This window comes from Lepus europaeus, chromosome 4, assembly GCF_033115175.1.
Source record: "Lepus europaeus isolate LE1 chromosome 4, mLepTim1.pri, whole genome shotgun sequence".
NCBI lineage: Eukaryota > Metazoa > Chordata > Mammalia > Lagomorpha > Leporidae > Lepus > Lepus europaeus.
In genome coordinates this window covers 160,844,422-160,868,955 of record NC_084830.1, presented here as the reverse complement: position 1 = coordinate 160,868,955, position 24,534 = coordinate 160,844,422, and the positions used below count along the sequence as shown (strand labels likewise).

At 57.1% G+C, this 24,534-nt stretch overlaps 1 protein-coding gene across 2 annotated transcripts in view; it reads right to left on the bottom strand.

The window, feature by feature from the left end:
- Positions 1–8,008: 8,008 nt before the first annotated feature.
- Positions 8,009–24,534, bottom strand: part of SEMA6A (semaphorin 6A) — a 103,878-nt gene continuing 87,352 nt past the window's right edge. For both annotated transcript variants that reach the window (XM_062189818.1, XM_062189819.1), the window contains one exon: positions 8,009–9,961. In XM_062189818.1, coding sequence (XP_062045802.1) covers positions 8,787–9,961 — 1,175 coding nt within the window. In that variant the 3' untranslated portion in view covers positions 8,009–8,786. The remainder of the gene's footprint in view (positions 9,962–24,534) is intronic.

Below are 24,534 nucleotides of genomic sequence, written 5' to 3'. Positions count from 1 at the left end.
GCTTTCCATTCTTTTCACTGTTTGCTTTGCTGTGCAGAAGCTTTTCAGCTGAACGCCCCACGTGCTTGTTCTTGCTCTTGTTGCCTGTCCTTCTAGTGTCTAAGTAGAAAGTTATCAAGGCCGGTGCCAAGGAATTCCCCCCTTCTGTTCTCCTGTAGAAGTTTTATAGCTTCAGACCTTACGTGTAAGTCTTTAACCTCCATTCGTTTTAAAACCAGTACCCTCTGCTGAGTTTGATCAGGGCACGGCCGAGAGTCTACAGTTCCCTGCTCCCCTTCTGCTTGGGGTGGCTCTGGGATCCTGTGCTTGCGATGTGAATTAAAGGGCTCCTTCTGTGTGAGCCCGCGTCAGGGAAAAGTCCTGGGCCTGCTGCACCCACTGCCTCGCCCTTCCCGTTCACGGAGACACTGGCACAGTCGGAAGCTTCTGGAATCCTCTAGAGTCTGAAGCTGGATGCACACCGAGCCTGCGGGGCCATCGCCAGCCCTGCACCACGTGCTTTGGGGCTGGTACCTGAGAGGCCAATCAGATTCTACCTTTTCCTTCTCTCTCTCTTCCTTCCTTCCTTCCTTCCTTCCTCCCTCCCTCCCTCCCTCCCTGTCTCCCTCCCTCCCCCTCCCTCTCCCTCCCTCCCTCTCTCTCTCTCTTCCCCCATTTTATCCAAAAGGCAGAAGGACAGTGACACAGGCACAGAGAGATCTTCCATCCCCTGGTTCATTCCCCAAGTGCCACACACAGCAGCCAGGGCTGCACCAGGCCACAGCCAGGAGCCTGGCATTGAACCTGTGTCCCCACGTGAGTGGCAGGGACTGAGCCCTTCCCTTTGCTTCCGAGGGCACACTATAGCAGGAAACTCGGGGGACTCCAGCCAGGCACTGTGACGCGGGCGGTGGCCATCCAAGGTGGCAGCTTATTCACAGTGCCCAGTGCCAGCTCTGCATTTCTGTCCCCAACTCCGTGTTCTGGGGTACTCTTCTGGGAAGCTAACAGAGGACGGTCTTGGCGGTGCTGTGGGTTAGGAACGGGGACACCTCCTTTTTGCCACCGATGTGTGGCAAGCAACTCTCAAGTTGTGATTTGTCTCTAAAGACAGCTGATGGACCAGGTCTCTGGGCACCATGAGATGTGCACTGATGACTCCTCTTCCCGGTGATGCTTCGGGGTGGGAACAAAGTTTTCCCCTTGAAAGGAGTGGCAGGAACTCGCGGGGCAGGAGACAGGACAGGCTCGGGATGGAGGGAGCAGCACTTCGCCCGCCCTCCCCCCCAGGGCCACCTGCAGCTGAAGATGGAAACTGCAGGCCCAGACCGGGGAGCACACAGATGCGTCTGGGGAGACGGTTGTGAGGGAATGAGCTCCGGCGTTGTGGTACCACCGGTGAAGCTGGTGCGTGACACTTGCATCCCATAATGCCTGGGATCTAGTCCTCTCTCTGCTTCTGATCCAGCTTCCCGCCATTAGACACCCTGGGAGGCAGCAGGTGATGGCTCAAGTCCTTGTGCACCTGCCACCCATGTGGGAGACCCACAGGGAGCTCCAGGCTTCCTGCTAATGCACACCCTGAGGGGCAGCAGCAGGTGATGGCTCAAGCACTTGGGTCCCTGTCACCCACATGGAGACCCCCACTGAGTTCCTGGCTCTGTCTTTGACCTGCTCCAGCCCCCTCTGCTGTTGTGGGCATTTGGGGGAACAAAGCAGCAAATAGGGGATATTCTCTCTCTCTCTCTCTCTTTCTCCATCCCTGCCTCTCTCTCTCTCCCTCTCTCTCTCTTTCTCTCTTCCCCCCTCTCTCTTTCCTCTCTCTCTCCTTTCCCTCCCTCCCTCCCTCTTTCCCCCTCCCTCCCTCCCTCTCTCTTTCTCTCCCTCCCTCCCTCTCTCTCTCATCCTCTCTCTTCTCTCTCTCTCCCTCACTCCTTCTCTCTCTTTCTCTCTCTCCCTCCCTCCCTGCCTTTCAAATCAACAAGAAAGTGAATAAGTAAACTAAAAATGGAAATAGCGAATTGCCATAGCAGACGGACAAGCTGAGGCGGGCAGGTGCCCTTCGCTGGGGCACTGAGCACAGGCACCAGGGAACAGGGCAGCAGGTGCACCTCCAGCTGTGCTCTCTGCTCTGCATTCTGCCACCTTCCCAAGACCCCAGAGGCCACAGACGGGGCCAGGCAGGCAGAAGAGCCCCAGGAGGCAGGGGACGCTGCGATCAGGGAGGGTGTGGCCAGCTCTCCCCAGACCCTGTACATCTGGGAACAAAGGGGATTGAGCGACAGAAACCCCAGGCCTGGGGTGGGCGTCAGGGTAGAGATGGCCACCCCCGTAGAAAAGACTAGAATTCTCTTATCAGGTTGAGCAGGGCTTCTGCGTGCCTAGGCCTGCCTGGGTGTTTTGTTGACAGATAAGGAGATTAGGGGACACAGAAAGACATTTTGTGGTCAGCATGATGGGGACTCACATGCTTTAAGGTGATGTCCGAAAGGCCTGGGGCCTCATCCATGCACCACAGGTTAAAGGCACTGGTAGCACTGGTAGAATACCCCCGCCCCCCTCCCCCCATGCTTCCTCTCTCCTCTCCAAGGCTTTTTCGAAGATGTGGACGACATGGTGCCAAAGGTTGGGTTTGCTGGCCCAAGTGGCCAGGCCAGCTCCGACCAGAACCCAGGCCCACAGACTCACAACAGGACATGCTGGAAGCCACACCAGGCTGCGTGTTAGAGGTGACCATCCCCATAGGCCCCCACCCCACCCCGAGCCGTGCTGGGCCCCGGAACCGGGCTCTGTGAGCCCCAGCTGAGGCACTAGGACTGCTCTGGGTCGTGTTTCCCGAGAACAGGAGCATCCCTTTGGTTTCTTGTTTGGAAAGCCCAGCAGATGGGGTGGCAAGGAAAGGTTTTGTTCTTGCTTTGTAGTCACCCAATTAAAATGAGATGCAGATGCTCCGACACCCAGCAATTTTCACCTCGCTCACTTTGGCTCCTGCGCCAGCCTTGCCCTGCTGACTTAACACTGTTTAAATTACACAGTCAGACGAAACGGCTTGACGTAGCTGCTGGTCGTACACACCAGTCTCACACATCATCTCTTCCCAAGCAGGAAACATCCCCACAGCCCTTCCCTTCGCCCTGGAAGCTGGGTGGGATAAAGCTGCCGTTCTTCAACAAACATCAGTAAGAATTCAGAGCAGCCAACACTTATGTCAACTTTCAACCGTGTTGCTCCCCTGCCCCCCCCCCCACATGTGCACACACACACACCTGCACCTGTCGTGTCCCCAGCAAAGGCAGGGCAGACATGCAATCCACACTTTGGAATATGTAGCTTCGTTTTTCAGCGGACGGGCTCCTGGCTGTGGGAGTGCACACGTGCTCCTTCCCATGGCTGCCTCGGCTGACAGCCCCGTGTCCCCCTCCTGACCGGCAGGTGCGCCTGTGGACCGGGAGAGGCTTCTGTCACCTCTGAGGTTGTGTGTGGAGGGCTGGGTGGGGGCTGCCCGAGCACCTCCCTCCTCCCGGGGCGAGGAGACAGCCAGCCTGTCTGTGCCTTGGGTATTCACAGCTGGCGGACTGCAGTGGTGAGAGTGGGGTGGTAACAGGGATTATGGGGCTGGAGGAGGAGTAGCTGGGAGGAGCTACCTCTGCCTCTGTATCCCACCAGCGGCTTCTCCAGGCTCAACCAGATCCTTCAGCACGGCCGTCGGCAACGATGCCACGGTGCTCCCTGGGCAGCGTGGCCGATGGGGCTTGCGTGAAAAGCCAGTGGCTGCTTCGCACATGTCCATCCTGTCACCCTCTCACCCTGGTGGCTCAGAATCTTGGGTTTATTTGTGCTGATCGCCTGGCTGGAGACGCTTGGCCTCTGGTGAAGTTGAAACGCGGGACAGTCGTGCCTGTGCTGCCCACCCCACTGGAGTTGCCACCAGGGACCAGATTCAGATGCAAACTGTAAGGTGCTGCCGATGCAGACTGTGGTTGCTCGTGGCAACTACAGCCCCGCCCCTCTGTGGATGGGCCTGTTCCCCTCTCCACGCTCTTGGTGAAATCCACACTTTTGCAGTGACTTGGGACTGCATGTGCCCAGCGCCCAGTCCCCGCCCCAGCGCAGTGACCCCAAGCTGGGCTGGGATCAGCCCGTGTTCTTGCCACCCTGTGATCCGTGCATCGGAAAGAGAGTGACTGGATGCCACCCTGGATTTTGGTCACCTTTCTCGTCCTAGGAAACCCCTGGGAATCGAATGCTGTCTGCGTGCCTTGTATGCTGGTGTCCTGGCGTTTGGGTCCAGGGTCACCGTTATCTGTTTTTGCTGGAAACCAGCCTTGAAGAAGGCTCCTGACCTCATGGTTACCTGACCCCCTCTGCTGCAGCTGAGCGGCATGACTGCTAGCGAGCAGCGACTGCTCACGGGGATGCTGATGGTTCTTGGGAGGGTGATCAGCCAGGGAGGCAGCTGCCCGGGACCTGTGTCCAGGCTCCTAAAAGCACCCTGGTTCCCATTTCTGGAAGGAGTTGATAGCAGCTCGCTTTGGACCGGAAGGGGCTTCCGTGGAGCTGGCGTGTAGCGGGGGGGGGGGGGGGGAAAGCTGACCTCCGCAGCGCGGTTGGCACTGGGTGGCGTCCACGGGTGCACGTGTGTGTGTGTGTGTGTGCAGCTGCCTCTCTTGATCTGCTCGGATTTCATTTCCATTACTGGAGGCGCATCTGCACCTCTTCCCGGCCAGCCATGTTTATGCACACGCCCTCTGAGAGGTCACCACCCCGCCCCCACCCCCACCCCCCAGGGGAGTCAGAGGGACACGTGATCCTCTCAGTGCAGTGCCGAAGATCCCCGTCTGTCTGGTGGCCCCAATCAGTCAATGGGAGCCCACCCCTGCCACTTTGGGGTCAGGGTTGTCACCGCCTGGTCCTGAGACGAGGGGGCCCCGCTGTTCGTCACCCTTGGTTCAGTCTTTGGAATTCCCCGCGCCTCTCCCCAGCGCGAGGGGCGTCTTTTGGACTCACACCCACTGAACGGCTGTTTATTTTGGAAGCTCCTTGCTCCTGCAGTGACACCTGGGCCAGCCGGGGATTCTGGGGCACCGCAGGGCTGAGCGATGGAGACCAGACCGTGTGACCTGTCCTGACACTAGCAGGAAGCACTGGGTCCCAGCTGTCAGCTCAGGGCCCCCGGGACGCCCCTACAGGGCAACAGCCCAAAGACCTCTGCAGAAACTCCAACCCCGATCGCCGGCAGGCACGGCAGCTAGAAGTCAGCTGTGGCGTCTGAGCGACAGCTCCCTGGGGCTCCCCTGTCGGGGCCCTGTCACCTCTGCACCAGGCCAGTACCAGAGGCCACCGGACGGCCAGTGCAGCTTGCTCTGCAGAGTTCAGAGCTCCTGCTCACGGCCTGGCTTCGGCCGGGATGAGGAGCTGGACATGGCGCGCCGTGGGCACAGTGCCGGCTGCCTGCAGCCTCTGCCGGATCACTACCCTGCCTGCCGGCTGGAAGCCCAGCACGCGGGAGGCGGCGGCTCCTGCAGCCTGCCCGGCTCCGCACAGCTCTCGCTCAGCGCCTGGGCTCAGCCGGCCCCAGACCTTGAGCTCAAAGCGGCAGCTCTCCCGCTGCTTCCTGACCCTGCCCTCCAGGGGTCATCACGAGGTCGAGCCAGCCCCCCCCACCCCGCCGTGTGCCCACCCGGCTGTAACTCAAGGAACACAGGCGGAAATGCCCCACCTGCAGCTTCCTGCACTCAAACTGACCGAAAACATCACAGACAAGAAAAAACCAACACCAACAACAAAAATAAAACTGAAACCCTTGGACAGCCACGAGTTCAACAGTCCGGCTGCCTTTATATTTAAACCTGGCTTTCAGAAGACCACAGATGGCAGGCAGCCAGAGCACCAGGCTACCCCGTACATCCCAACCCCGGGGTTATCAGGGGCGCACCTGGCCCCTCCCCCTCATTCACATGTAAAGAGGCCGGACTCTCATCTGGGCAGGGAGCTATTTTTAGTGGCCCCTGCCTGCTAGGATCCTAGCCTTGATCTCTTCAACCATCAAGCCTGCCATAAATGTTTGATGAGGAACAAGCCCATAAAAAGAAGAGAGGGAGAGGAGGCGTGCGCTGCCTTTTAATTACCCCTGGCTACTGCCACAGCCCTGCTCCAGGCTGGGCGCAGCTCGGAAGACATGTCCCCCTGATGTGGGGAGTCGGGCGGGGCGGGGTGTGTGCAGGACACAGCGGCTGAGCGCCCCGGAAGCCAGAGAAGAGAAGAAATGAGAGGATTCGGACACAGAGGATGCAGAACACTGCGGTTTTATTACTTTTGAGTGAGAGAGAGCCTTTTGCTTGCTCCCCCTCCCGTTTCTCTTTGTTACATTAAGTCGTGAATCAGATGTCAGTGGATGTGGAGGGGGGAGGGAAACCGGTGACGTCACGGGATTTGTACAACTTTACAACAAATGCAAGTGTGAGTTGGTGGCATCTACCAGTGTGGGGCGAGGGTGGGGGGGCAAAGGCACACTCGGGCGGGCGGGGGCCACAAGGGAAGGGGAGCAACACTGAAATGCAGAAGACGGCTCAACACGTGTGGACACTGCAGGGTGAGCACAACGGGCGGCGGTTCCTGGGCACGGGACGGACGTGGGGCGGGCTCCTGCACACGGCCGGGCTCTGCACGGTGAATACTCGTGGGGGAGCAGGTGGCAGGGTTCCCCCCCCCCCCCGGTCTCTGCCTAACAGGCTTTTGGTGTCAAGTCCTAGTGAACACTGATTCCACTAGGACACAAACCCCGCACCCAGCAGCTAAGCCACAGAGGACTGTGGGACCACAGGGTGGCACACCCACTGGCTCCTGCGGGGGAGGGGTGGCACATCCCCCTAACCAACTCAAAACTGTCCTTGTCTTTTTACTTTTGAAAGGCTGTTTTTGTAAAAAAACACAAAAAACAAAAGTGAAACTCAGCCCAGGTGATGAAAATGGAGATAAAAAGACAGTGAGCTGCACACTAACAGCCACAGCGGAGCCCGGGGCTGCGCCCTTTGTTCCTGACAAAGTCCACGAAAGCCCCTGCCCCGCTGCTGAGCAAATGAAAACCAAGTGGCAAGGAAGCACACTCCCTCCCGCCCCTCCGTACACAACAGCAACAAAGGATAAAGAAAACACACGTGCACGCACACTAAAAATCTCTCCCCAGCAGCATCCGTGGTGCTTGGCCGTGTGCTGGGGCTGCTCGTTGAGCATGGCGGGGGCGGGGGGGGGGTGCCCGCCCATGTCTATTTCCACACCTCTGCTTTGTGTGCACAGCACCCAGCTTGGAGACGGCCTTATTGAAATGATCTGAGGATGTCAGGGGTGCAGGGGGCTCTGGAGGAGGGAGTGGGATCTGTCACCCACAGCCCGGGGGCCCATGCTTGGCAGCCCCAGGGTGGGTGGGTTGGCACGAGGAAAGGCTGTGGGGATCAGAAGGCGCGGTGCCACCAGGCACGCCCAGGCTGCCGCGTCACAACCATCACACCTTTGTTCTCCTTTAGTCTGCCTGGCTCCAATCTTCCAGAGGGCTGGAGGGGTGGGGAAGGGTCAAATAAATATCTGTGTTTATTTCAAAAGGGTGATTGGTGGTGGGGGGAAACGCTGATCATGACAGTCCACAAGTGAACACAACTCAGGGTGTAAGGCACAAATTTACATGTGGAAAACGGGCTATTCACAGATGTCAGCCCACGAGAGCCCCGTGGGATCGGACCGTTCGCTTACGCGAGGGAGCAGCCGGCCTGCGGATCAGTTCACACCGTCGCTGGCGCCTCCACGGAGACAGGGGCCCGTGGCAGAGCCAGGCTGGCAGCAGTGGCACCGGTGCCGCTCCACAGTTTCTCTCCTGCTTGCTTTTGAAGTCAGACTCGGAAGGGCTTGTCAACTGTTAATTTGTATTTTTTTTTTTTGCATGTTATAGACTGGAGGAGACCTGACCAGCAAATTAAGTGGTAGGTTTAAACAGCTACTCCCCTCTTAACGTTTCCCTGTAGCTACAGACCAGACAGTCCAAACACAAGGCTCAGAATTCCAGCTCCAACGTATTTACTCAGTGATTTATTGTAAAAATAAAGAGACTCAATTATTCCAGTTAATGGATTTCACGTTAAATAGTTTAACTTTCACTGGGCTTCAGAAGAGCTGTTCATAGGTGATATGTGAAGAGTCCTTTCCTTAAGGAAAAAAGAAAACGGGCGAACAATAAATAGTTACTTGCGTTAACGGTCACGTTATTTCATTAGAGAGAGCAGAGAACTAGGACATCAGCGCCCAGCACGGCGCTCAGCTACAGAGCGCTGTAACACTGGCGGGCTTTCACAGTATCTGCGCGGAGGGAGCTTCTGCCAGGGTTAAAGTCTGAGTTAGAATCATCAAGGAGTTCTATTTTTTTTTGTCTTTTTTTGATTTTCATGATTAAAAAAAACATGTATCTGTGTTTTGCCCGTGCAGTCACAGACAAGTCTGCAGTTGCTGTTCGTGTGTGTGGTGTGTGTGTGTGTGTGGTGTGCACGGGGCATGGGTGGGCGTGTGCTTTTGGCTCATGTTTGTGATGACAGCGTCCTTTGTGGGTCGCACCTGCTGCAGGGCGTGGGGGAGAGCCGAGGAGGAGGGTGGAGGCGAGTCCCGCCGTGGCAGACCTTCACCACCAAGCCACGGGCCCCGCTCTCCGAGTACCCGTGTCCCCGGGAGGCGGGCCCTGCGGCCTCCGATCGCCGCGACCTCCCGGCGGCGGCTGGGGGCGCCTCCGGGCCTGGTGGTTGGACTCCTGACCCCTCCCCCCGGGATTATGTACACGCGTCACTGGGCTTCATGGGTGCGGCGAGGGGGGCGAGGGAGGGCTTGGGGGGCACGTCAGGCTTCAGCGAGGGCGTGCGCTTCAGCCCCGGCCTGCTCAGCGAGCTGTAGGCGCCGAGGCTGGGCTGCCTGGCCACGGTGCCCCCGGGCTGGCCCTGGATGGAGTCCACCCTCTGCGGGGCGGGGGGCGGGTTGTCCCCCCGGCCGAAGCTCGGGTTCCGGGACAGGTGGGAGGAGTTGGAGGAGTTAGTATTGTTCCTTTTGAGGGTGGCGGCCTGGTGGCTGCGCGTGAGCGAGTTCGTGGGGTAGCTCCGCTTGTAGTCGAGGCCATAGGAGGAGGAGTGGTGCATCTCCAGCCGCTTGCTGAGCCCGTTCTGGGCCAGGGACGCCCCCGGGGGGCCGAGCGAGGCCTCGCGCTGGGGGACCTTCGGGGGCAGGCTGTCCACGAGGCTCCCCGGGGGGCCGGGGCTCTTGCCGCCCAGGTGCTCCTTGATGGTCTTGTACTCCAGCGTGGCGCCCTGCTCCTCCAGCGCCACGTGGACCGCCTCGCTCATCTTGGGCTGCTCCACGTACTCGTGCTGGTAGGCCGGCTGCGCGGTGATGGGCAGCACCACCACGCTGGGGATGTGGCTGGGCGACGCCCGCAGCGGCAGGTCCGTGGGGATCACGGGCGAGCCCAGCGGCGCCATGTCCTTGGTGCAGGCGTTGATGAGGTTCTGGCTGCGCTCCCACTCCCGGCTGCCGCGGCTCGGCTTCCTCTTCTGCTGCAGCGTGGGCGTGGACTCCGGCGTGGGCAGGGCCGTGAGGTCCAGGTGGTGCTGGTCCGCCTTGATGAGCACCTTGGCCGTGCTGCCGGGCGTGGCCAGCTTGCCGTTGTGCATGAGCGGCGTGAGCACGGCCTCGGGCTTCGGGTCCTTGGCCTGGGAGTCCCCGAAGAGGCCGCCGAGCTTGGTGACGCTGCTCATGGAGGCGCGGCGGGAGTGCGCCAGCTCCTTGTCCCTGCGCTGCCCCGAGGCCGCGTCCTTGCGCCGCTGGTCGCACACGCAGTAGACGACGATGCCCGAGAACACGGCTCCCATGACGAACGCCAGGATGACGGCGATGGCCAGGAGGGTCACGGGAACCAGCTGGTCGTGGCCTTTGAGGTAACTCTCGCGGATCACTCCTGCAATGCACAGCGCAGTGGGTTAGGACGCGAGCGGACACGGGCGCGCAGTGCTGCCGGGTGGTGGGTCACCCGGTAACCGGGTAACAGCAAAGGGGGGTGGGGGCCGGCGCCGAATCCTCCCGCCCTCCTGCCCTCCGGCGGGTGTGGCTCCGTCGGGTAAGCCAGGCTTTGGCTATGGGAATGGGTTTCTCTCCTGGCTTTTCCTCCTAGGCCCGGGGTAACAGACGCACTGGGGAGAGAGAGCACGTTAAATGCACAAATCACAAATACTGCAGCTCCACCTCGTTGGGCACCAGGGCCGCCATCTAGAAAACATGTTTCTGTGTCAAGAAGTTCCAGGAAACAGTTATTTACAGCAAAAGCAAACAACGCAGGTTCACAGACAACAGAGGTTTATGCCGAGGCCCTGTCACCTCCCAAACAGAAAAAGCGCGCCGTGAAGTTCAGGTGCATTTGTATGCTAAGGCTCCAGGGAGGCCGACTCCTCACCAAACGGTGAGAGTGCGCAGAGAAGATGGCCCGAGCATGCCAGCCCCCTATTACCACGCTCGGAGCCGGCCTGCACGGGGAGAGTGCGCTCTGCCGCTTAATCAGGATTACGTGGCTACACCTGTCCAACACCTTGTGCAGCGTTAACCAGACGCGGCCTGCCCGGCTCCTGCTGTCAGCCCCAGGCACGCCCATCAGCGTGCCCGCGGGGCTTTTGTTTACCATAAGTCACCTTGGCCAGGTTTAGCCTGCAGTAACTAAAAAAACAAACAAACAAACAAAAAAAAAAACAAACAAAAAAAAAACCATAAGTGTGGAACGCCTTGGTTCCTGCCTTGGGAGCGCTTAGAGCCCGAGGCTTCAGTGGCTCTGAGGGCGCTGGGGAAACGCAAACACAGTTTCTAACACGGACATGGGCACAAGGCTGAAAACGTGCCTTCTCTGGTCTCGGGGGACACAGCTTTCCACCTCCTAAATCAGCTCTTTCTGGAACGCACTGACTGCATTTTCCTGGCAGAAACCCGCGGCTCAGATTTAGAATGAACTGGAATAAAACCCCGGGCCCCTCCCACCCCGCGCCAGCCCCACGCTGATGAGGCCGAGGCGAGACCCTGCAGGGAGGCAGCCCGCTCCTGGGGTCTTCCGGTATGTCTCCTAGGCTGGAGCCATGGCTTCTCGGCTTCCCTCCCTCCCTCCTGCTCCGTGGTGACGTCACAGTTGGTTGCTGCGGCAATGGCTGTCCTGTGGCACAGGGTGTGACTTCAGGTGGGAAGAGGTAGAGTGGCCCATACCTCCTGGGAAACACAGACTGTGATTACACAGGCGCCCTGGGAGGAAAGAGACTGGGAGATGCTGGGAGAGCGACTCTGGTCCAGGCGCCGCACGCCCACTCACACGTTTCCCCATTTCCCTTCCTGGGTTTTCAGGGGACAGAAACTGGTCAGAAAGGCCACATCAGCAGAGCGTGTGCCCAGGAGGCACACCTCATCCCTGTGGCGCTCCGCCACCCAGGGGGCCCTGCGTTCGCCCCTGACACCGAGGAGATGTGCCGGTGAAAAACCTCCCCCTTGGGTGTGCAAGTCCTTGTGATGTGAGAGCAGCGACGGGTTTTTCCTTCTGTTTGGATTGCGTAAGGGGAAGTGCTGGGCATCCTTTTAATGATCGGCCCCCAACAGCACAAGCACGTGCACTGGGAATGCAATGGTTTGCTCTCTTCAGGGATGTGGTGCGTCGGTTGGGTCTCCAGGGGACTTTTGGTGTTGCAGTGCGTGTAGGGCGGGTGCTGTGTCCTCCCGATAAATGCGCAGGCAGGTAGAAGGCTGTCCCCGTCGCCCTGGCCTTGTCCCCTCAGAGAGGATCTCGGGAAGTGTAGGCTCGTGTGTGGCGCTGGGAGTCGGCACCACTGAAAAGCCTCACCAGTGCTCCCTGCCTGGCTCGTGGCTCCCAGATCCCGGTCCCATTTTGAGTCAGAAGGCTTTGGCTCGCTTGGACTGAAGTCAACACATCACTTGCCTTCCTGTTGTAGTAGAGGACATGAGCGTTCAGGTGTTGGGCTGCTACCAAGCCAGGCGGGCTCTGAGCTCTGGGCAGGAGCGTTCCACGTAGCCCCCGCCTCTGCAGTCAGTGGTGCTCGGAGAACTTCTCTGATCTCTGTAGACCTGCAGGCTGTAGGCTTCCTCATCTGCGGATTCAGAGACCCCAGCAGGAAGTGTGCAGGTGGCGTGACACCGCCTGCAGTGCCGCATCCCACATGCGCACGGGTTCAAGTCCGGGCTACTCCACTTCCAATCCAGCTCCCAGCTAATGCATCTGGGAAAGCAGCAGAGGATGGCCCAGGTGCTTGGGCCCCTAAACCCACATGGGAGACCTGGATGAAGCTCTCGGCCCCCAGCTTTGGCCTGGCCCAGCCTCGGCCATTGCGGCCATCTGGGGAGTGAACCAGCAGATGAAGATTTCTCTCTCTCGCTCTACTTACTTTTCAAATAAAATAAATAAATCTTAAAAAAAAGAAAAGTTTGCAGATCAGACAAGGCCAAGTACAGATGAAGATCAGAGAGGTTCTTCCCGCAGTGCCTCCCACTCGGGCAGCTTTCTGCTGGTGTCACGGCCAGGGGCATTCACCGACGTGACCGTGTGAACTTGGCGCCACGGCCGCTCTGAAGATCCCACACGCCAGCCGCCTCAGAGGCAGTGCTGGGCTCGAAGCAGAACCTCTGCTCACTGTCTGTCCAGGCTGCCCTGTGGACGTCGGCGTTCGCATCAACATGGGCTTAATGCACTTAACCTCACTGTGTGTCCGGGCTGCCCTGTGGACGTCGGCGTTCGCATCGGAACATGGGCTGAATGCACTTAACCTCACTGTGTGTCCAGGCTGCATAGAAGAACCGAGTGGAACAAACAGCAAAGGGCTTCCACGCTGCTGTGTGCTACCCCAGCCTCGCGGTCCAAGGAAGCAGCTTCGGACGAGAGCCAGTTAGTGGCCACCCAGGGCCTCAGAGGGGCCGTCCCAGCTGCTCCCTGTTCTGCTCCAAACCCTGTGCTGTCCACGTGGTCAGGGATGAAGTCTGCTGCTGCCCAGGGGCACAAGCTGCCTAGAGGTCCTGAATCCCAAAACAGTGAACACAACGAAAGAGCGCTGAGCAGGACCTAGCAGCTCCAGTTAGTGCCCCAGTGGAGAAGTCTCACGGTGCCGGGCTCCGTGACGGGGGGTTCCGGGTTTGGTTGTAGGCCTCTCGCTGCCCCAGGGCTCGTAGGTAACTCAGTAAATGACTGCCGAGTGAGTGAGAGCGAGGGCCTTGTGAATGGATTCCTCAGCTTGGTGCCATCTTTGGGGTGACTGTGGCCTTGCTTTTCCCATCCCTCAAAGAAACCGACGGAAGTGCTCAATATTTGTTCAAAACAATAAGCAGAACCAATGTTTAAATAAAATGACAAGAGATCGGATCTGGGGTCGCTCCAGAAGTGCTGATGAGGGTGAGAGGATCGTGTGCAACACTGGACGGATCCGAGGGTACGGAATCACTCCCGGCACGTGCGGCTCGGCAAGGGGCAGGGGGCTGGCGCCCAGCACGCCCCAGCGCACCCGAGCAAGGTTGTTCTGTCCACCCGGCTGGTGCAGAAAGCAGGCACGCGATGGCCCAGAGTCCTTGCAGAGCTCGCCTGACAGCGCAGGGTGGGGGACAGTGCAGGGTGGGGACAGCCCAGGCTCCTTTTTGATCCCTTGAGGTGCAGATTCTCAGAGCCTGCGGGAGGCCCCCGAGCAAGCGAACAGTCCCGGCTCTCAGAGGCCAAAGCTGTGGAAGCACCCTGCCATGCACGGTGCAGACTGACGTCACAGGAGCCCCAGGACAGGTCTGCCTTTCCCTACGGCGACCCTGTCTGTGATCTCAGACACCAAGCACCAGATTCCGCCTTTGGAAATGGATTCTGGGAGGCGCACTGCCGTGCTCTCTGAGCTGCCCCAGTCTGTGCTCTGGAGTGGCTGAGAGATGAAGCTGTCTCCGGCTCCGGGTGGCTGTGGCTCTCCTGCAGCCACCCAGCCCTCTGCAGCATCCTGTAGCTAACACTGAGCACGCGAAGAGCAAACAAGACTGAACTGGGAACCCTGAGTGGGGAAGGCAGAGCACGGCGGCGTTGAGTCCACTCTAGTAGTGCGCAGGCCGCGTGTGGGAGCAGGTATGGAGCTAAGCCTTGGGCTGCCCAGGGCTCCGGCTGGAGTGGAGAAAGCCTTGAGAAGCAGGGCACCCAGGGAGGGAAGGGAAGTGAGGATTCCACAGCCCCGCTCGCCCCGCAGCCACGCCCAGGCTGTGGGCAGGTCCCACCTGCTGCACTCTGGCCAGCTTCTGCCCCTCTGCCTGGAGCAGCCCCTCCCCCTGCCCCACCTGGGAAGCTTCCTGGAAGTCCTGCCTGACCCCAGGCCTCCAGGACGCCCGCTGTGTGTTTGATGTTCACCTGGACTGCTGTAGGGGGAGGGACCTACACAGAGTCTCCAGGCACACAGGTGCGCAGTTGTACCTGCTGTACAAGCGGGAAGCATGTGCATGCATGGAGACTCGGAAAGGCAAGAGAAGTCAGGGAGGCTGGAAGTGCCTGTGGACGAGGCTGTGGCGGCCCGCAGTGCCTGACGGCGACATTAGAACACCTGTCGGCGGCGGAAGGAACACTCGAGCCTGCTCTGCCTGACGCGTCCCTGCTGGGGGTGGCGGACTTGCAGCCTGCTCTGCGCTGCCTGAATCCACTCCTGAAAAACTCCTGGCTTCTGAGGGCCAGCGCATTGGCATCCGAAGCACAGCCAGTCCACCTGCATTTACTGCCCCGGCTTGCAAAATTAACTGTCTTCAGATACACCTATCCTCTGCACCTAACACAGAAAGCGGTTTTGGTTTTTGTTTTCAAAATCTGTTTCAAATATGAACCAAAACGGGCCGGCATGTGGAGCAGCAGACTGAGAGACCCCTTGCATTGCTGGCATCAGAGCATACGTTCCAGTCCCTGTGACTCTGCTTCTGATCCAGCTCCCTGCAAATGCGCCTGGGAAAAGCAGCTGAAGATGCTTAGGTTCTATGCACATGGGAGGCCAGGACAGATTCCGGGATCTTGACTTTGGCCCGGCCCAGCTCCTGCCGCTGTAGCCATCTGGGGAGTGAACCAATGGGTAGAAGATCTGTCTTTCTCCCTCACCGTCTGTCTTTCAAATAAATAAAAAGATCTTTAACTATATGAAACAAACAGAAACACATGAAGCCAGCTGTTTCCAGCCCCCACCCTTGCTAAGTGTGCAGGCCGGGGGCAGCAGGAGCTGGCCACGGGGAAGTGCTGTCCTCTTCCCCTCTCGCCCCTGCTCACTGGACGTGTTTTCTGGGCTCTGGGATATGATGGATGTGTCTGTCTCCATAGTGAAGTGATGAACAGGCATCTAGGCAGAGCGACCACCAAGACACAAAGCCCCTCTGTGTCCCTCAACGAAATATGCAAGGCGGGAGGAGGGTGGCCCTTCCTTCCGTCCATGGCCGAGCCGGACGGGGGTGCGCTCGGTCTGAGAGCTAAAGAAAGATGGCAAGACACCAAGAAAAGCCCCAGCGTAGGGGCCCCTAAAAATAGACTCTGGATTCTGCTGTACAGTAAGACAAGCCTGCAATTTCCTTGAAATCCTCCGAACAACTTGGGCGAATGCAATCCAACAAGCCCATTTTTCTAGCCTGAAAAATCGGACTGCAGCAAAACGGCAGGCCCTGCAAGGCACCGGGGATGAATGAACTCATCCCGAGCCAAGCATCAGGGCTGGACCTACAGCGGCCAGGCCTGTGCAGGCCCTGTTGGGAAGAGAAGAGAAGAAGAAGGGGGAACAAGCCTAACTGGAGACAGCGTGTCCACAGAGCCACACCCGGCAGAGGGAGGTGACCACACGGAAAGCGAAACGGGAGCTCCCTGTGGTTGCCCGGGCAGGCAGCCGCCTTCTTGTCTTACTGCATAATGTGAACCAGATGGCCCAGGAATAAACTGGAAGGCCAGCAGCCACGGAAATCGGCTTGGAGTTCATAACTCAAACTTTCCTTTCCCTTTCATTAAAAAAAAAAAAAAAAAAGAATAATTTCCTGGCAGGCGGAGGACGAGGTGGGCAGGGGCTGCGGTCTTTGAGATGTGTGAAGTCGACGGCCGACTGCACCAGTACAGAGGCAGTTCCAGGCCCGGCGGGGCCACCTCCTTGGGCCAGAGCTATTTTTAAAGGCCCGAGTTGAAATCGTGCTCCCTGAGGTTGACTGTGGGTGAGCCCCCTTCCGGTTCTGCCACCTCAGGAATCGCTGCTGTTTTTGTTGGGGTGCCATGGGAGGAAGGGGCAGGACGCATCCCGTGTGGACGTCAGCGCACGGCTCCTGCCTTCCCTCCAGTGAGGTGGACTCAGCTGCACGGTCAGCCCGCAGTGAGGTCGCGGGAGTCATGATGACATCCGTTCTAAGGGTCACACTTGGCGGGGGCGGGTCTTTGGCACAGCCGTTAGATGCCCACACCCCACACTGGAGTGCCTGGGTTCGAGTCCTGGCTCCCTGTTAGTGTGCGCCCTGGGAGGCGGCAGAGGACGGCTCAGTACTTGGCTTCTTGGCATCTACATAGGAGACATGGATGGAGCTCCCAGCTCCCTGGCTGTTGTGGGCACTTGCTGAATGAGCACACAGATTTCTTCTCTCTGCTCCCCAACCCCCGCCCCGCCTCTCTAGTAAGTCAATTGTAAAAGAAAAGGAAAGAATGCTCTGGAATGCTGGTCTGTGGTTCTGTGTGTTACAACTATCGCCGTCCTTGTAAAGGTAACATTTTAGATTGGCAGAGTTTTAGCCCAATTTGCAAAGTGTGTTTTCCTGCCTTTTGAGGTCTGCTCTCTAAATGAGACGGGAAGCCCAGCACCTCCGTGGTTTCTGAAAGCAGACAAAGCTTTCCCATCCCACCTTCCTGGCCCCCGCTGCTTCCTCTCCTGTCTGAGCCATCAGAGCTGGCAGATGGGAGGGGTTCTCCCTCTAAACTTGGGAAATTTCGGCGATTGTCTGGTTTATTGGAAATGCTTTGATTTCTCCCTACAAAGCAAAAGCAAAGTAAATACAAGGGACACAGGTCTGTGGACATAACTGCCCACTTAGGCTCACCCCACGTGCAGCACTGGGGGTCTGGCTGATAGACAAGGCTTTGTGTGACTGGTTGAGGGTTGGTTTACAACCCTGAGGTCAGAGTGACCTGAGTTTGAGTCTTGGCGCTGCAAACAACGTGCTGTGTGACCTCGTCATGTCTCCTTCTCTAAGGCCCAGCAGGGTCAGCCACAAGGCACGTGTTGTTGGAAGGATTAAACAGGTTTAATAAGTGAACACTTGGTGAGCGGGTGGCACTGTGCAAGACACTTGTTGATGCCCAATTTGTGATGCAATGGCAGGGTTTCTAATATTTCTGGCAACTTGTCTGCCACACACAGGTCCTAGAAAGGTGAGTTGAAGGCCACACTTTGGTAGGGTTCAATTTTGTTAGTTAAGAGTGGAGAAAAAGGATTTAGGGAGTTGGCACCATCCTGGCTACTGACCTTACATAAGACAACTCAGCAGCAGCCTGGAGTGTGCCTGGTGCAGTGTGGCTCTGTCTGCATAGCACCACCCGGGCCTTGTTGGAAACACATCCTAGAGGCTCACCCAGACCTTCTGCCTCCGAATCTCTGAGTCAGGCCAGAGACAAGGCCTCCAGGGCGTACTCAGGCTCACTACAGTGCCAGAAGCACTGCCCCAAATGACAGGAGCAACATTCCAGAGGGCACACCCAGGCGCTCAGCTTCAAGTCCAGTCTCGGAGCCACCGAGGCAGTGGACGAGCAAGACTTCAGAATGACTTCTAAAGTGAATGATAAGTAAGTGCACCCAGTCTTCCTTGGTACTGCAGCCTGAGTCTTGTCCTCCTGTGTGGCTGCTGACCTGTGGCTACCATCCTCTGGCACTGGGGCACTGTAATGGAAAGTCAGGACTCCAACATTCCCCCTGGTCCCTGACCCAGGTGTCCCAAACGCGCCACAGCACCTCCTGTCGCCCTTCTGGCTCCACGGCCGTGCAGAGGCCTCTGGTCTTTGCGTTTGCCCCGGCACAGGATGCTGATGGGGATTTCGGACACTGCCTCTGTTGACCATGGAAGTCGTGGGGGAGCTACAGAGATTCGTGTATGTCGGATCAGCCCCTTGGCAGCTGGGTGTCCCGGACAGGAGAAGCAGGCTGTGCCGTGGAGGCCACCACGGCGGCCTTTGCCTGCTCAAAGGCTGCACCTCACGTCTCTTCCAGATCAACTCCTCAAGCTCCACTCACAGCCGCCAAGCAGCATTTGCGAGAGCAGGGCTCACGGGGTGCCAACACCTGCCCCTAGCTCTGCAGGCCAGGCTCGTTTCTTGCGGATTCCTGCACTGGAAGGAGGGACCTGAGCCCAGCTTTCACTCCTCAAAGTCCTCCCTCATAATAACAGCGGTGCGCTCAGCGGTGTTGCAGGCCCATGGGCCTACCGGGCTGACCCGAATCTGTGTATCCGCAGGACGGCCTAAGATGTTCTGAGTTACATCACATTTCTATTGTGTGCTGGTAAGCCGTGAGTGCAAGCCCGTCAGCACTGGGGGTATATTTATTACCTTAACAAATGTCAGATGATCGTGCCCGGCATTATCTATTATTTACGAGCAACAAAGGCTGGAGGCTAGGAAAGACAGGCTTAATACGTCCAAAAGGTTAGGCGTAGCGCAGCCCAATAAATTTACCGACACCATTTTCCCTCCTAATAAACCATCGTCACCGGTCGACAGCACCGATCTGCCACAATTTCTACACCGTTCCTAAGGCCACGTCTGACTTCAGTGAGGAAATGTAATTGCAGATGTATGTTTGGAAAGTATGAAATTTAAGAATAATTGGGGTGAGAGAGTTCCTGTCACCCCATTACAGATGAACCTCTTTACAGAGAGAGCTCTCAGGCTGTGGATCTAAGAGCGCCAGAAATATTCATTAAGGATGCTAACCCTGCACGTTGCCTGTAATTGACTCTCTGACACCGATTAAGATCCCATCTCCCGTGCACCCAGGATACGTGGCACATCCAGGCATGTTTTGTGGACTTCGTGGCCTCGACTCCTTTTTGTCCCTCAAGCAGCTCACACATTGTGCTTGCACAGCCGCTGTCTCTCTGGAAGTAGCCTCTTTGTCCCCTTTCCCGAGCGGCAGTGGTGTGTGTTACGTGTTCCGGGCAAGCCCTACAGCACATGAGGCTGTTCTCACGTGCACATCAAGAACAGAGACGCCTTCCCCGTCTCCACGCCTTTGCCCTCTGTAGACTGGTTTGTCTATGGAACGGTGAGGTTTGCAAAAGCAAGCTTTTAACAAGCCTTTAAAAATAATCATGAAACTAGGCTGTGCGAAAAAAAAAGTTTTGAGACAAAGCTAATGTTATTTTTTCCATTTTTGCACATGATCCAAAGTATAAATTGACTCTTCCCCATTTATATTATTAGGACCAAACAAAATCTAGACAAACACTCCGCATTTGAGCCAATTAAAGAGCAAATTTTAAACGACTCCAGATGCTCCGCTAATCAGATCAGGCCCAACCTAGTCCCTGAAGTCCCTGGCCGTCCCATTAACTTCTCTGAGAACTCTGTCACTGTGTGTGTGTGCACAGAAGGTGGGGGAGAGCAGACAAAAGGGGGCTGTGGGGAAAGGCCTGGGGTCAGGTGTCATGTCGCAGATGACGAGGTGTGAACAAGAGGCTGCATTGTAAAGGAGCCAATCACCTACAGCAGATGAACTTTTTTTTTTTTTTTTAAAAATACCCTAAGGTTTAAGTTATTGTTTTAAAAGCAAAAGTTCAAGTCCCTATAACCGTAACTTAAGTCCTTCAATTTTTGAGACAATGGAAGTCAGAAGAAAAGTGAAAAAAGGCGCGGTGAGCATCTTGGATAAGAAGGAACCGCAGCTTCCTCCACGGCACTTAACCCTCCTCCCACCTGTTCCACGGTAATCTCATCAGAACGAGCTGGCCACATCTGCACTGATGCACTGCTGGACGAGCAGCCTTCCATGAGCCTGCAGCCTGGGGCCACTGCCTCGCAAGCCTGGCGCGTGGGAGCTGCCCTGTCCTCTCTCTGGGGGCCACCTCCTCCTGTCCCCCGTTCCCTGTCCCCTCAGGACGAGTCAGAGCCTACAGATCAATTCCTTCTCTGGTAGCTGTCAAGGAAATAGTAGGTATAAATAATCCACTGAAAACAGGGCCACCCTGGCTTGTATTGTCCCTGCTCTCTCAGGCTGAGGACAGACTGCTGGCTACCACATGACACGGACATGACAGAGAAGCCACATCGGGATCCAGCTGGCCTAGGGTTTCATCCAGCCCACAGCTCTTGGCTACCAACCAGCAAAATACCCATGGGACAGGGAACACACACATTTTAGATCCAAAACTGGTGCAAAAGTGCACTTGGCAATCTGGGTGTAACTAGTGTCCTAGGATGGTTAAGTAATTTTGTATCTGTCACCCGCGTTCTTGGGCCCTTCCTTCCTACTGGAGGTCACGTGTGTAGAGTCCCTACTAAATGGCAGACCACTGGAGCGTAAGCTACAGTCAGAGCCGAATCGGGACCCTGCCCTCGGCACAGCGCCCGTGTGCTGAACACAGGACAGAAGCTTCCAAGGCCAGGTGGTCCTCGGCCTGCCTTGTCACCATCGCCACACCACGAGGGGATTTCACGGAAAAACATGAGCTAATTTTGGTGCATAGTGTTTTCATAATTCACTTTGTCCGTGAACTTTTTGAAGACCCTCACCGCCTCCCCTATTTTTTCCTTTTGTTCCCTGGATTCCATTTCTTTGCTTCCCAAGGCACGACACTGAGGGGGAAGAGCTATATAGGTGAAGAAGGAAGGAGTGCATATGGTTGACTAACAGTTCATAAAAACGTGAGATTACATAAAATTAAGAACTAATAGCTTTACCATGCTCTTATTTTCTGAGCAATTTTGACTTCTGAGCCTTCCTAACTTAAAAATAGCATTTGGAAGTCTGTGTTGGGTGATCACCTTTAAAATTACTTTTTATCTTATTCCAAACACATAGATGACTTTCAGTAATGATTCTTGGAAGGGAAATACAAGAGTATTTCTCAGGGGTCAAATTTTTACTTCTCCTCTGACACAGGTCACTCCAGACTTCCTTGAGCTAGATTGCAAAGGCCATCAAGAGACTGAATCTTCCGCATTCATGGAGGAAGTTTTTAGCAATGGCTTCAGTAGGATTTCCAGGTAGCAACACAATACACAGAACTCCCGGCTAAACCGGAGCCTCAGATAAACAACATCTCAGCTGGAAGTGTCTTGTGCAGTATCCGAGATTCAGTTTTCTCCTGTGTTTTAAACTCACTCAGCTTTATCTGAGTTCAGGTTTAACTGAGTACCCCAGGTCTGACTTAGCAGCCCTTCTCCCACACTGTGCTTCCAGGGACCCTCAGACATGCATCACACCCTCAACTTTAGGAATTAAAATATTCTAAAAACACTTCGGGGGCAGGTATAGCTCCATTGGCAAATAAAAAATACTAAGGAGAGGGTTGGCGTTGCGGCATAACGGCTTAAGCTGACACTCAACGCTGGCATCCCGTATCACAGGACTGGTTCTAGCCCCGACTGCTCTGCTTTCCATCTGCCCGGTCCTAGTACTTGGGCCCCTGCAACCACGCGGGAGACTAGAGCGAGGTCCTGGCTTTGGCCTGGCCCAATCCAGCCCCTGCCATTTGAGGAGTAAAGATGGAAGTTCTGTCTCTGATCAGTCTGCCTTTCAAATAAAATAATTCTTAAAAAAAAAGATAGCAAAGGATTACATTTTAAGAACTGTCACGTATTTGGCACCAGCTGCAGATTTCTTACGAACTTTGGAGAACCTCACTTCTCTGACCATCAGACAACTTGAACTCAGAACCGCTCTTGCAACAGTAACAGTCAGTTCCCTACCCACGCGGTGCTCCTTGTGTCCAGCCACGTCCGGCTCTGCCTGGCTTTGGAGCCCCAGCCCCTTCTGCTGTCCGCGCCCCATCAGACAGAAGCCCCTCCTCGTAAGCCTCCCTGAGGACCGTCTCGCTTCCATCTCCACACTTAACAACGGCTGACACTACATGTTGTACGAAGAGCTACTAATTAGTATGAGTTTTGTCTTTTAAAAAATAAAGCTCAGGTGATTTAAAAAAAGAAAAAGTGCCTGATGGTGCCAGGATGCCTGCAAAAATTCTGTGAATCTGCACCAAGCAGCCCTCCCTCCCCGACAGGTGACACAGGCAGCAGGAACGGACGGACCAGGGCTGGACGCCCGCCTCTAGTGCGCGGTCCCTGCCGCTGTCAGCCTGGGCGGCCCGTGCCTTTGTCCAAAGTCCGCTGTGTGGAGCTCCACCCAGCTCACAGGGCCTACAGTGGTGGCTGCACGGGTTACCCGGAGTGTGCCAGGTCTCTGTGGCTCCACATGTGGCCACGTGCTGCCTCCTGGACAGGCGCTGTGTCGGCCTCTGGCACAGCCTCCACCGTGGTGGCCGCAGCCTGTGCTGCAGAGCTGGGGGCGCTCCTTGCCTGGTGGGCCTCGGGAAACATTGCTGTCACACGCACAGGGCAGAGAGACAGCAGAGGAAACCGCCCGAGTTCAGGAGCCAGAGGCCCGTTCTTCCTCCTCCGTTACTGTCCTCAGGCACAGCTTTCTCTCTGCATAGAATCGCTACGTGTGACGCGACAGGAGCCCAGAAATGACCTGTCTCGCTGGGCGAACGCAGTCTGTGAGACGCTGAGCATGGACGGCGTGAGCACGCCAGTCATCAGGCCGGGCCACCTCAGGGGCGCTCTGTGACTGCTCCACCTGCCGCTCAAGGAAGGCTAGCTCCCGGGGGCAGGACCTGGCTGGCTGGCAGGGGACGAGGCCGTGCAGGAGGGCCAGGCCAGGGGCACGCTCCGTGGTGGCAGGTCCCGATGGGTCCCAGAAGACTAGCGGGGCTGATTCTTTCTAGACTAAATCCATTCTGCTTCCAGTCCCTGCCCGCCCAGACTTCCCAGCCTCGTCACAAAGCTGGGCAGCTGGCACGGGACAGGAAGCGCCGGGCCGAGTGACCTCAACTCACTATCCCACGTGTGGGCTCATGGCCAGAGCCAGGGCTGGGCAGTTACTGCGCCCCACTCTTGCACATGTCGAGAGCAAAGTTCCTGGGCGAGCTTGGGGCTCCTGTCATGGCTGCGGACCAGTTACCCAGGCTGTGGTCACTCACCATGGCACTGCTACTGCAGGTGCAGTGAGCAGGATCACTGCCCATATTCCAAGGCATTGACTTAGCATTTTCACACTGAGGATTTTATATTCCTAACTGATGTGTACTTGGTCCTCTGAAATGTACTTCCAGTGGGAACGGCTTATCCTTATTGTAAATGGGAACATGATCATCTGTCACAGATACAAGGTAGTTACTGAAATACAATTAACCAAAGCAAGTCTGGGTTACATCCAGGCAGACTGGCTGCAAGGCGGAGCCCCGGCCTAATGCCCAGTCTCTCTCCCAGGACCGACTAGCACGCTGCAAGTTTAGGGAGCACCGAGTGACAGCACCACACGGGACTTAGCCCTAGATGTGATCGGGAAAACCCAGAGAGCGGACATGCAGAAGTCCCCGCCACAGCCTCAATACTCCCGCGGGTCTCGCGGGCTGTGGCGTCCCTGGACTGTCCTCCACCCCGTGTCTGGGGTCACTCCGTCCCCCAGGAGGTGGGGCTGTCGCGGGCTACAAGGCGTTGAAGGAATAAATAAACGGCCATCGGGAGGGCCGCTGATCAACTGTGACTCCTACAACTGCACCCCTGACTGTGACAACGTGTGGATAACAGCTCCTGTCCCTGACGCCCCCGGAAGCCTGCCCTGCACACTGCCAGCACCGTGCTGAATTCGGTTCATCTCTAACGTGGATCCAAACTGCGTCTTTTGGTGTCTGTAATGAGCAGATCTTTGGGAAACGTGGGAACAGCTCACTTTCCCCGACGCCCTGAGCCATAGAGGCGCGCTACAATTCTCGCATTTCCTACTGTTTCTAGAACTCTCGAGAACGCCGTTTGCTCTGGGCGCGTGGACCTCTGGGGGTGGGCAGCAGCCACACCTGACGGCCCCTGTCCCTGGCCGCGCCCGGCTCTGCCTGGGGAGACACAAGCACACGTGGGCGTGGGCTCCGGGCGCGGGGCGGCCCCGCACAGGAAGCGCTCAGGTCTCGGGCTGCGGAGTGGGGCCAGGGCCCCGGGAACCCGCCAGGTCTACAAGACACCAGGTGTTCTTTCTTCGTGAGCCAGGCCTTAGAGGTCGGGGCGCAGCCCGGTTACCGCGTGCTGGTGCGCGTGTCCGCTCTGGCGGGTGCGCATGGGCCGGTGCACACCTGCTAGGGCTGCAAGGATCCCGGGCGAGGCTTCGAGGACGCGAGGCCGGGACGAGGCCCACGGTCACGAGGGGCGGGCCCTGCCTGTGCTAAGATGGCGGCGCTACCCACGCGCCCCTCGCCCGCGCCGAAGGAAAGAGCCTTGGAAGG